The sequence below is a fragment of the Dryobates pubescens genome, chromosome 1 (genome assembly GCF_014839835.1).
Source record: "Dryobates pubescens isolate bDryPub1 chromosome 1, bDryPub1.pri, whole genome shotgun sequence".
In the NCBI taxonomy this organism is placed as follows: Eukaryota; Metazoa; Chordata; class Aves; order Piciformes; family Picidae; genus Dryobates; species Dryobates pubescens.
In genome coordinates, this window is record NC_071612.1 from 5,682,893 (window position 1) to 5,695,607 (window position 12,715).

The following is a 12,715-nucleotide window of genomic DNA, read 5'->3' on the forward strand; positions in this document are numbered from 1 at the left end:
GTGTGGCCAGCAGGAGCAGGGAAGTCATTGTGCCTCTGTACTCTGCACTGGTTACGCCACACCTTGAGTACTGTATCCAGTTCTGGGCCCCTCAGTTTAGGAAGGACATTGAGACTCTTGAACATGTCCAGAGAAGGGCAACAAGGCTGATGAGAGGCTTTGAGCACAAGCCCTATGAGGAGAGGCTGAGGGAGCTGGGATTGTTTAGCCTGGAGAAGAGAAGGATCAGGGGTGACCTCATTGCTCTCTACAACTACCTGAAAGGTGGTTGTAGCCAGGAAGGGGTTGGTCTCTTCTCTCTAGCAACCAGCACCAGAACAAGAGGACAGAGTCTCAAGCTGTGCCAGGGGAAGTTTAGGCTCGAGGTGAGGAGAAAGTTCTTCACAGAGAGGGTCATTTGTCATTGGAACGGGCTGCCCAGGGAGGTGGTGGAGTCACCATCCCTGGAGGTGTTCAAGGGGAGATTGGACGTGGCACTTGGTGCCATGGTCTAGTCATGAGGTCTGTGGTGACAGGTTGGACTTGATGATCTTTGAGGCCTCTTCCAACCTTGGTGACACTGTGATACTGGAAAAGTTATGCCTCGTGGGCTGTTTTCTCAAAATTCTATTTGGCATTACCAGTTTTACCCATATGACCACTAATTGCAGGATGCAATGATAAACTGTATGAAATTAAAGACTTGCTTATACAAGTAGGGTCCAAAATGTATAAAAATGGCAAAAGAGCCATTAATTTAGTGCAGGTATTTTCACAAGTGAACTGAACCATTTACCATCAGAGAATGATCCAGCCCCAGACACCAAGGTTGTTCTACTTACGAGGGACCCGGAGATCAAAGACAGGTTACAGATTCATAATCTGCTAGGTCATAACTCTAAATGTAACTCAGAGTGGCCTCAGCAAAAAGCCACAACTGAAAGAATGGCTTTTGTTGAGTTCAGAGGTGACTTATTTGCAGGGGGAAAAAAAAGTTTCCATTAAATATGGTCAATATGAACTGATCTGCTCCTCCATCTAGGCAGATTGATCACCATGTAATGATGACTGCTTTCCAGTTGAAGTGTGCTAGAAGGCCAGGTAAGAAAACATTGCAGAAAAATTGTCTTTTCTGTACTTTCTCAGTGGAGCACTAGCAAAGCTCATTCACAGGTCCATTACAAAAAATCTACAAACAATGTACAAAGGTAGAAATGCACAAATGCACTATCTCTGGGCATTATCTTTACTTCAGATACTAAAAACTACTCTTCAAATTGGATATGGAAATTCAACATTCTTGGAATCACAGGGAGGAATTCAGCATTTCAGATTTTAGCATCTTTACAAGAAAGATCAAGACATGAGACTTTTCATTTTGTCTTCCTTCTAGCCCCTCACAGAGAGCATGTGGATCAGTGATGCCAAGCAGACAATAAGAAATGAAGATTTTCATGGTAGCAATGAAGGAGGCAACTCACCAAAACTGTGAATGGAAAAGAAAATGGTTTGATTTTTCAGAGATAATAATATAGGAGATTACAAAAGGAGAAACCATTTTTCTCCTAAAGACCTGAGCAATGCAGCAAAACACGGGATGTCTTTCCAATCTTCTTCCTTTACCACAGGCTATAGATTTCTCCTGCTTCTGGCTGCAGAGCCTTGCTCTAAATCAATACTGGGCAGGAGTTCTTTAGAGGGGATATGTGCATGGACACATCCACACTTAGCACTGGTCCTTGCACAAGGGTACAGGCAGAAACAATTTGTTCTGACTGCATATGTCATTCTGAGTCCAGAAGCAGAGGCAGCCTCTTAACCCAAGCCCAAGCCCACGCTAACAAAGCCAGCCTGCTTGCATCTGTCCATGTAGACATAGCCTGAATGGATTCCATCCATGATGAAAAACAAACTAGTTTCTCAGAGTTCTCCACTCAGACTCACTGTCCCTTCTCCCTAGAACTGCCACCATAGCAAAGAATCCCCTCCACAGCTTGCACAAAGCCCAAGGCCCAGATCATGGAATAAGGGGTGTGAGACAGAAAAGCTCAGAATAGAAGCAAGACATGGTGCAAATATAAAACTTAGAGAAGAAAATGTCACAAATGCTGGTAAGCATTCCTGGCATGGTGAAGGCTGGGCAGTGCCCTGTGACTCTGCACAGCCTGTGAAGGACAGAGCTGATACCAGTCCCAGCTTCTTCATCTGCTCAACAAAACAGAAATAATGACTTGGCCCTTCCTTAAATCACTTTTGCTGCAACAATTTGGTTGGTAAAATTGAATTAGCAGTCTGCTGCACCTATCAAGGGACTGAGAACTCCTGAAAGAGACCAAAGCATTTCAGACTCCAGAAAAAGGCAGATTGTGATGGAAAAGAAAAACGTGTGTGGAGACCTAATGGTAAAAGAGCAAGCTTCAGAATGAATTTTACTCAGCTGGCTAATTATTACAGGTGATTTTTCCTCTCTGAAAGTAAATAGTGTATCTCCAAAGTAAGTAACTGTGTCAAAGTATCTAAGGCATCTAAGCTTCTCTCCTCAAATCTTCTATCTGTAATCTCAGTTAAGGGACAGCGTAATTGTTGAAAGAGTCAGCTGGTTTTCCCCACTCTATGTCAACTGTGGTACCATTCCTAGAAATGTGAAATGTCAATATATTCAAAGACATTTTGAAAACACACAGAAATGCTTTTATTTACAGAATTCACTACTCAGAAGCTGTAATTCTATTTTTGTTTTCCTTTTACATCAAGGGGCTGCAGAGTGATTGTGTATTAAATGAGAATAATGAGCAGCAGCTAATTCAGGCACAGAATAATGTTCGTTTTGTTTTGTTTTCAAATCTTAATCCTGACTGACAACTTATCTACTAGTTAAGCAGGGAATTTCTCTCCAGAAAAAGCCTGGCTCTTGTGCTTAACTGCATCCACAGAATCACAGAATAGTTCTGGCTGGAAAAGACCATCATCTAACTCTACCAAGTCTGGTACAAAAACATGTCTCTCAGCACCACATCCCTGTGTCTTTTAAATAACTCCAAGGATGGGGATTCAGGAAGCTTCCTGGAGAGCCTGTGCCAGTGTTTGAGAACCCTTTCAGTGAAGAAGTTTCTTCTAAAATCCAGTCTAAACCTCCCCTGGTGCAACTTGAGGCCATTTCCTCTCACTCTCTCACTTGTTACTAGGAAGGAGAGACCGACACCCACCTTGCTCCAGCTTGCTTTCAGGGAGATCTCCCCTCAGCCTCCTTTTCTCCATACTAAACACACCCAGTTCCCTCAGCTACTACAGATGCTGGTATCTTCTATGCAATCCAAAACTGAGAGGAGGACAAGCCTATCAACTGAATTTTACCAGGTAAACGCCTACATTCAAGCAAGAATCAGTCTGTTCCATGATTATTCTGTTCTCTTCTTAAAGGCTCTCTCTTAACATTTGGTCTGTGTATGTGTCTGGTGACACTGGCATTCAGACTTCTGCAAAGGGGGAAGGTTTAGAGTGTTTCTCCAGCTCTTCAGGGAGTGCTATACTTCACTGGCCTAACAAAGCACCACAGTGCAAGCAGCAAAGCATTGCTCAATAGCTGCTGCTGAAAGAGTAAAACAAACCACCAGTGTGGAGTCACAGACCCCTGAAATACACAACTAGCTGAGACACTGTGTCACCACATGAGCAGCATTGCATAAGCTGCAGGTTTTTACTCCCATCACCACAAGCAAGTGAAAGGAAAATGCAAAATGGTGAGCACTACACAGGAGGTGTGCTGGCAGCCATCCACTTTCAGCCTCAGCACTGCAATTCAAACAATATTTCCACCACCAGCCAGGGTGGGCTTCTCCTACCACTAACTAAAAGAGGAGGGGCTCTTTGATAAAGCTTACAGATACTGGACTTTACAGGCAGATTTCACATTCTTTCAAACTAGAGCTAAGCTTTATGGAACGAGCAGCATCCCTGTGTATGTGCAGTCTTGCCAGAGGGCACTCAAGCAGCTTTCAGGAGGGATGGTGGCAATGCAGCTTGAGAGATGTGTTTTGCTTTGTTATGCAGGAAGCTCTTGACTTGCCCAGCCTGGATTGCAGTGAACACCGTACAAAAACCACTGCAGCATCCAGAATGATTGACCTTTTTTTTAAACCTGTAAAAATATTACATGCTCTTCACCAGGCCATGCTGTCTGGAGCTTGCTGACCAACTTTTATTCCATTATTTTAACCTTAGTTTTCCATCCTAAATCATTCCAAGCAGAGGCTTTTCTTTTTTCCCCTATTCTTTTCTTTCTTTCTTTCTTTTTTTTTCTTTTTAACTCTTTTTGCTGCAATTCCTGCATGGACTAACACAGTGCTGCCAGAACAGACTAACATGCATGGATTAGATCAGACACCCTTGTGTTCAAGGTCTGCTCAGAATTTCAGCAGTTTACCTACATTTTCATATGATAAAGGACCACAGGACTAGGAAAAGCCTCCATTCCCCTGCCATCACGTACAAAAACTTTACATGCACCCTCTCCCTGTTGACATTTTTAAGCCAAAAAAAAAAATAATCATGGAAGCTGTGCAGGCTCTCTGGGAAGCTGCAGGGACAGCTTTAATTAGACAGCTCTCTTCAGAAGGGGAGCTGACGTTAAGGAGAAAAAAAAATAAATGGAGCCAACTTAACATTTTCTTTATTACTGCGCTGATAAGGCAGCCAGGACTCTAATAAATGGGCTCTCTTTAGCTGAAACTGGGTCATTAACATGAGCAAAGCACTGTGGTTCTGCCCTTCCCTAGGAGACATTGGATGTCACCGCATCCAGCCAGACAGCTGAGGCACCAGTTTAACACAGATCAGTCAACTGAAAATGCCTTTGGGCGATAAACTTATCCACAGAACAGTTTAAGGGTGCCTGCTTACAGAGGGCACAGGTTGGCATGAAGAAGTCTGTTTTGCAGATGACCCTTTGATATCCCCCCTAATCTGCGATCAGCACAGGAATAGTTTTATGGTGGATCATTGGAGAAAGCAAAAGCAGTACCTGGTAGGTAAGAATGCAGAGACAAAAGTGCAAAATCACACGAAGTCAGAGCACTGGAACAAAACATCCTGTTGTAAAGTATTATATTAATTTTTAGAAAGAACTAGTCAGAAACCTATTAAACTGAAATGTAGCTCGGCAACACTTGCTTAATAAACAATTTCCACCTACTACAAAACAGAGAACAGCATCAGGTTACACATCTGAATTAAATGGGAATGCTTTTAGACATTTCTTCTTGAGCTACATGCTAGTTGAAAGTGATGTTTTGTAACAAAAAATAAAGAGAGAAATAAAGTATTCCCTGTTAGATGAGGAGGTTTATAAGATACAAGTTTGGCAAAGAGAAAAAGTATTATGGATGAGCTGGAGCTTGGAAAGAAATTAATATACTAACCACACAAAAACTAATCAGGCAGCCTTGACTATGCTATTAATGATTTTAGACCTCATGCTTTGTCTAGGATTTCTAGAGGGTTCGCATTTACAGTACAATAGGGTATTTGTAGGACCTGTACTCAAGAGTGGCATTTGATTGATTGTATATACTCAGAGAGAGAATGATTTAAATGCAAAACATATTGCTGTAACTTGAGAACAAAGAAGTGAAAGATACTTCCTAATTAAAACATGGGATTTTTGATCCTAATCTCACTCATTGTGGGGCAAATGAAGAGCAGCACGTAGAGCAGCTATTCATGGCTTTCTCAACATCCCTCCCTGCTGCACTGGGGTCTTTTTTCCACTCTTATTTTTTTGTTGTTGCAATTCAGTAAACCAGAAAGCATTTCTAAAAGAGGTTTTGTTTTCGTAAAGAAAAGAGTTTTGTTGTCAAAATACTCTGTTATGCCATTTTCATAAGAAAACTTTTTCACCTTGCTGCCAGAAATACCTTCTCATTTTGAAGTGTAACTGTTCATAGGAAAAAAAAAATAATAAAAAATGAAGAGCTTTCAACCTCTTAAATAAACCTTTCTGAATGACTGATTTGTTCAAGATTCTTCTGTCATGAAAACTGTAAATATCTGAGCACATACCAGGAAAAAATATGCAGAAAGTATATTTAAAATGTTTCTGTCAAAGCAAGAGCAGGCTCATCCAGAGCTGCACAAGAAGGGCAGAGCATGGGGAGCCCTGGCAGTGTTTAACTCTTCCCTTCAGTAACCAGTCAGGTCAGTGTGTGCAGCAAGAATCAGTGTTCCATCATGACTACAGTTCTTGGGGTGACTGCTCACTTTCCACTTGAAGTAGCCACTGGCACTGCCACCCCCAGCCCTGGCCTCTCCCCAGGCTTGCAGGGTCTGCTGGCATGTGATGGGAACTGGGATAGGCATATCCATGCCCCCACTGGCATTCCTGGAAAGTGCACACACCCTTCATCCCTGCAGGTTTTTAAGGCCAGGCTGGATGTGGATCAGACCAACCTGATCTAGTGTGAGGGGTTCTTGCCCATGGCAAGGGCTTGGAACAAGGTCATCCTTGAGGTCCCTTCCAACCCTAACAATTCTATGATTCATGTCAGGCGTCTGCAGGTACCTTTGCAGGTCTGCAGGCACTACATACAGTTTAGCCCTCACCTATTGATCTTTGTGAGAACAAAAAAGCCAGCAGTCATCTGCTGCTGAAGGGGATCATGCCCAGCAAGGGAAGAGCTGAATGCTGGATGTGGACAGCAGAGCCACATGACTTTTAGTATCTGTACACTAAGACATTTTGAACAAGCATTTGAGCCCACTTACTTGCTTATTATAGTTTGATTTAGACACTGTCAATAACTCTGAGGAGCTCTGGGGGTATTTTGGGAATGAAACTACCTAAAGAGAAGATTCATCTAAGAATTCCATATGGCAGGAAAGAAAGGTAGAACTTCTAGCACAGAGTAGTGAAATTTTCCTTCTCATTACTATTCTTCAACTTAGACATTTTGAAACTTCTTTAACTTTCCTCATTTATAGTTACAGGTTAATGTTTTGTTCCAGTGAATTTCTTTAAATTCTAGTCAAACAGACTATTCTATGTTTGTCCAGGGACAGAGAATGATGTTACAATTCAGGGATACAGCATGTCATGACATTTACTACTGGAAATTCAAAACCATCCAGATTCAGAACCATCATAATTCACTGCTAAAGAGAATCTTTCAAAAAATTTTGTCCCCATCCCTTCAGGGAACTTCACAGCCTGGTATTTCAGGATCAGACTTCATTATCCAGGTCATCATTTCAATTTATCAGTGCCTTGGAGCCTTTCGTATTCTCAGTTAGGACGGTGTCATGTCCATCAATCACTAGGCTGTTTCCACATAGCCAATTTTCTTTCATCTTCTTGAGTCCTCAAAAAACCTTTATAACTTCACATGGGTGTTTACTGAACACAGACACCTCTTACTTTTGTCAACTGTTTACAGATCCAGCAGTGCCTTTTTGGACTATAAGCATGGCAAACAAAAAAGGCAATCTGATGCGTTTCCTAGAAAGCTTATAGTTCAATCAAAACCTAAATGTACATGTAATCAACAGAACTAAGGATTTGACAAAGCAAAGAAGAAATTGGGACTCTATATTTATGAATTGCATCACAGAAAATATAGGTCAGGACAAGGGATAATTAGACCATAACAAGGCAGACTTTAAAGAAGGCCCTGAAGTAAAGGGTAAGAATTGTTATTTAGAATGAGTGGAAAACAAAGAGGTAGCAAAAGGCTTTGAGGGAAGTGGGTAAACTACCTGCATATCCCTGCTGCTTCCTCACCTCTGTAAGGGGCAGTATAACCCTAGCTTTGAAAATATACACCACTAACATCACACCAAAACCCACTCCTGACTACATGTAGTACCAAACCAGACAGAAAATTAGGAGCTCGAAACAGACATAGCAGCCCTGAGACTAATGAATTTTCTGCACCAATTACCTATCTGCATTATTATCTAGTCTCCAACCAAATACTATTAGTGTGTTTCTCAAAGCAATTCGAAGAGACTGCTGTATTTCATCAAATCTTTTTGGACATCCCACAAGCTTTCAAGAGAATCATGGTTCTTAAGAGTAAAGGAAACAAGACCATTTGTTCACATTCCAGTATGAGCCAGTTTTCAAAAACTTGTTTCTTTCTTCCATTTTACCTCTACTTGAATTTTTCTATTTGTTTAGAGTTAAGAAAAATCTTTACATTTCTTGAACGCCAGCTTTCTGTTGTTGTTGTCTTTTAAGAGAGCAAAGGGTGGCTTGCAATACCCCATTAAACAAGGACTCGCATCTGCCGGTCTGTAGGGAAAGCAAGCTGAGGCATCAAGAGTACTGCAGTTAGTGAATGTAATCCTTCTGATGCAATCAGTCTGCAATGTGATCTGATTAAATTTAGAGACTCGAACCTTGGACTCCAGTACTTCAGCTCCAGAGATAAGGAGACAAATAGTATGAAAGAGCAGTCTGCTATGGGCTTAAACCTCAGACTCCACAGTTCAGGTTAAGACTTCTAAAGAATGCAAGCCAGGTGGATTGGTTTAACACAGCATTTAAAAACCATCTGGGAAAGAAAAACACAACACACACATCAAAAATATAATTGTAAGACAACCTTCTTCAGTGTAAAATAATTAGTGGAACGTGTGAAATAAACTTCGACACATATACCCACACTGCCACCATCAGCCACAATTTCTCATTTATTTAGGTGAACCTGTAATTGGCAGACACTTACTCATGGATAACAGTGGAGGTGCTGAACTGCTGGAGACTTTAACACTGCTGCAGAACAGAGCATGTATTCATATGTGTTTGTGCAATGGACACTTGCTGTGCAATATTATCTTGTCTCTACAGATAAATTAGTTGCATCATGTTCCTGCCAGCTTGATTTGTTTAGCCTTTAAAGAGTACAGAGTACATGGAGTTTCTTGTGATTGAATCTCACATAAGAGGTAAACCTGAGAGTTTATTTTACATTATGCTATACATCCACCAAGGCAGCTAGAGCATTTGCTGTCTTGATGTTAAAAAAAGGCTATAAAATATACTGGGGAAATCTTAAAACGTCACTCACTTGACATAGCAGTAAGAGTCCTGCATTAAGATGCAGAGCTGATTTCCCCCATCCATGAAATTGCCTGGATATTTAAGGCATTCTCAAACAGAACCCGTGTGAAACTCATCCTCCATTCCTGGCAAAAGGACATTGTGACGTTTGTGTTCTCCAAGAAAAACAGAGCTCAGAATTCCAGAGATAAATATTCATTAAGAGAGGACCTAAACACACTTCCCTTATTTTCTCAAGCAAGAAAAAAAAATAAGCATTCAAAATGTCTTTAATGCTGGAAGATGATTATGCTTGCTGATACGCTGCTCAGAGATGCTCAGGTGAGCTGATGCAAGAACATTTCATGATAAAAAACACAAAAGTGTGCAAGGCTGTGATGACCTTTGGAGAGGGACATTTGTCTCTCTCATAAATAGGTGACAGGACTGGAAAAGGCACAATCTGTGGACAGCTATAATAAATATTATGAAGCAATATATCATATTATTTTATTGTCTGAGACCTGGGATATGGGTCAGAATTCCTTGGCAAACTTCCAGCTGCTAAAGGGTTAGAAAAGACTCATCTACAATTCCAAAGTATTGGTAAGCTGAGGGTCAGGTATTGATACCCATGCAAGGCAAACACAGAGACTGCAGTAGTGGGAGTATTTGAAAGGACCATAACCTTCCCTAGAACACTGTCCTGCAGGCTCTGCTGGCTTAGATTCAAAGGAAGACACAAATCAGAGTACATCAATAGCAGAGTTACTTGTTATATTATAAACAGCTCCCTGTTAGGTAACTACCCAGGTTTTAGTCCATGGGGCACCACTAAAGTATCCTGACATTGCAGTGTGGTGCATCTGACTGAAACCTGCACACACCAGCATAATGAACACATAACATTCACAGCCACTCTTATCACTAATCATACAGAAAGGGCAATCTTCTTTACACTTGGTGCATGCATTGCACATATCATTGTCTTCATCTCCATAGCAAAGAATGACCTGAGACTCACACTAAAACTGAAGTCCATGATTTTTCTTGGACATGGATTACCATTCCTGCTTGCTGACAAATAAAGAGAACTTCCTAAGCTGTTTCTGGAAAAAAAATCTCAGTTTTTGTCTTCAGCTATGCTGATAGTTCATCCCATTTTCCAGTAAAGCTTTGCATTGCCCAATTTAAGAACTAGTAGTCTTCCTCTGCTTCCTACATTCCTGATTCTTTTCCTACATAGTATACACCACAGCCTGTACTTATGCAGGTATACAGAATTATATAAAACATAAATGGAAGGACTCTTGAAGCCATCTGCCATGTGAACCTGTTCAAAGCAAGATCAGCCACACCTAATTAGCTCCTGGATAGCTTGCCTACCCTGTTGAAACACAGTATCCACAAACTCCCTTGGATATTTACTGTGATGCTTTGTTATTCTTACTACTAGAATGTTTTTCTAATGTTTTAGTTTGTTCCAGAAATTTTAATTCTAAGTTCCCCTAGAGGAATACTAGAGGATTATTGTGCATTCTGGTACATGAAGAACACACACACAGAAACACATTGACACTTTGGATTTAAGTTTCGTAAATTATTTGTAGATCACAGGTTATTTTGTCAAACTTTCTGATTCAAAACAGTTTAAGTGGAGCCAGCTATTAATGTATCCGCTGTACTGCTCACTTTACAGATCTTGATCATAGTGATTAGCCCCCCCCCCACCTCCCCCAATTCAAGTTTTGAAAGCTCTAACTTCTCTGAAGAAAATAGTTGTTGGCATTTGTGGATGATAAACATCCCAAAGTGATGATGATAAATTACAGTGTTGCCCAATGATGCAGAAAAATAGAGAAATGCAAACTGCTAACCTCTGATTTATGAATACACACTCTTTATTAGAGTCCAGGGGTTCACAGCTGTAAGAGAGGGTCATTTTCATCTCATTGCTTATTAAAAATGTGAGAAGGAAGCATGAAGGGTGGCTACAATTTTGCAATGCATTGGACACATTATCATTTAATACTCTTCAACTCCAATACAAATACAAAATGATATAGAATTTCTTGGCATTTTAAGGTCTACCTAATAATTTCTAACTGTTCACAATCACAGATGGGAATTTTTATGTCTAGTTTTCTCATTCCTATCAGCAAATTTTCTCTTACTAGAACAATTCGTACAAACCCTTTCTTTACATAGGAAAAAAAACACACCACTTTCCCCCCAAGATATTAAAAGAAACCCTATGATCTTCCTGTTAAAACATGCTAGTCTTAATGATAAAATTTACTTCAGAGAAGTATTTAAACTGTAGACCTTCACCTGTCAACAGGCAGTCCCAGTGAAACCCACCCAGGGCACTCTAAGCCACAAGGCAAGGAATCTGTTTTGTTGCAGTACTGAGTTAAATTGTTTTACGTTTCCTCATCACTCCTCAGCTTTTCAAAGCTTGGGGATTTTCAGATTTCTCTTTATCTCTCCATATTATCTCTCAGTTAAGTATTCAAAGCAGGCAACAAAAAGGAGTAAGAAAAATAAGGTCAAGACAGCAAATTGGAAAGAAGTAAAACGTTTCTATACGCCATCATTTGGTTGTTGCAGTTATCTTAATCAAGCCAAACAGCTTCTTTGAGACATCTAATTTGATTTTACAATGTGCTAACCCAGAGCCATGTTTGACTTTCCTTTGATTCCAAATGTAAAAAATAGCCTTTATCTAATGTTCAGGCATATAATCTAACTACACATGCATTTGCATTTGCATTATGAGGCAGTGAAACATGGCTGGAGAGCCATCTTGGATGTTATCTCTGTTATTACTCAAGTGGAGAGTATAATCATAAATCCTCTCTTCCCCTCCACCCCCCATTTTTTTTTCTTTTCTTTTTTTCCCCCCCCTTTTTTTTTTCCAGAAGTACACTTAAAATCTGTTTTTAAGCTTCACTGGCTCCATTACATTTGAACTTCAGTAACAAGAATGTGATAGGAATATGTAGAGAGAAAGCATAGACAAAAGGTATATTTTCCTAATGTGGTTCAGTTTAACTGTTCCTATAATTAGCTACAACTCATTAGGCAATAAAAAGACAAACAAAGAGACTCTGAATGGAAGGGCAATATTTTCTTCCTAAAACAAACAAAAACCTTAAACAGATGCCTCTTTTCTAAGGCTTTCCTTGCATAAATACACCCAGCAGCTCAGAAAAGACATTTTCATGATTGAAAATTTTTATCCAGAAAGAAAAGCTGTAAACATTGTGTGCAGTTTCAATAAAAAAGTATTTACAGCTATGGGACACTTGGGATTTTTGGGTTTTTTTGATCTCAAGGATGAGATCATGATGCAGCAATGGTCTGCAGATGACTAGTTTTGATCTTTTATTAGTTCTTATAATTGTCTCTTAATTTGTACTCTGCATAATAAGCACTCACCTTCACCGTTTGTCCAGCTTCGGGGCCATCCTGTAGGCAAAGGGAGAAGCCTCTGGTTAGAGGAGCTAACAAGGATCACACAGGAATTCAGACATCTTCCTCAGTAATGATTTACATCCCGTTGCACTGTATCATAATTTAGTGTATTTTCTCGGGGACCACTCGACACAAAGTTTTTTCCCCATCGGACCATGGCAAAGTGAAGAACTGCTTAGACCACAAAAATGACAGTTGTTATTTTTCATTCCTTCAGATCACATT

The 12,715-nt window shown here is 40.3% G+C and overlaps 1 protein-coding gene across 1 annotated transcript in view; it reads right to left on the minus strand.

Annotated features, from left to right (window-relative positions):
* The window catches only part of FHIT (fragile histidine triad diadenosine triphosphatase), a 485,898-nt gene that overhangs the window by 144,942 nt on the left and 328,241 nt on the right, over positions 1–12,715 (minus strand). The window contains exon 4 of the mRNA XM_009905926.2: positions 12,455–12,484. Within this exon, the coding sequence (XP_009904228.1) occupies positions 12,455–12,484 (30 nt within the window). The remainder of the gene's footprint in view (positions 1–12,454; positions 12,485–12,715) is intronic.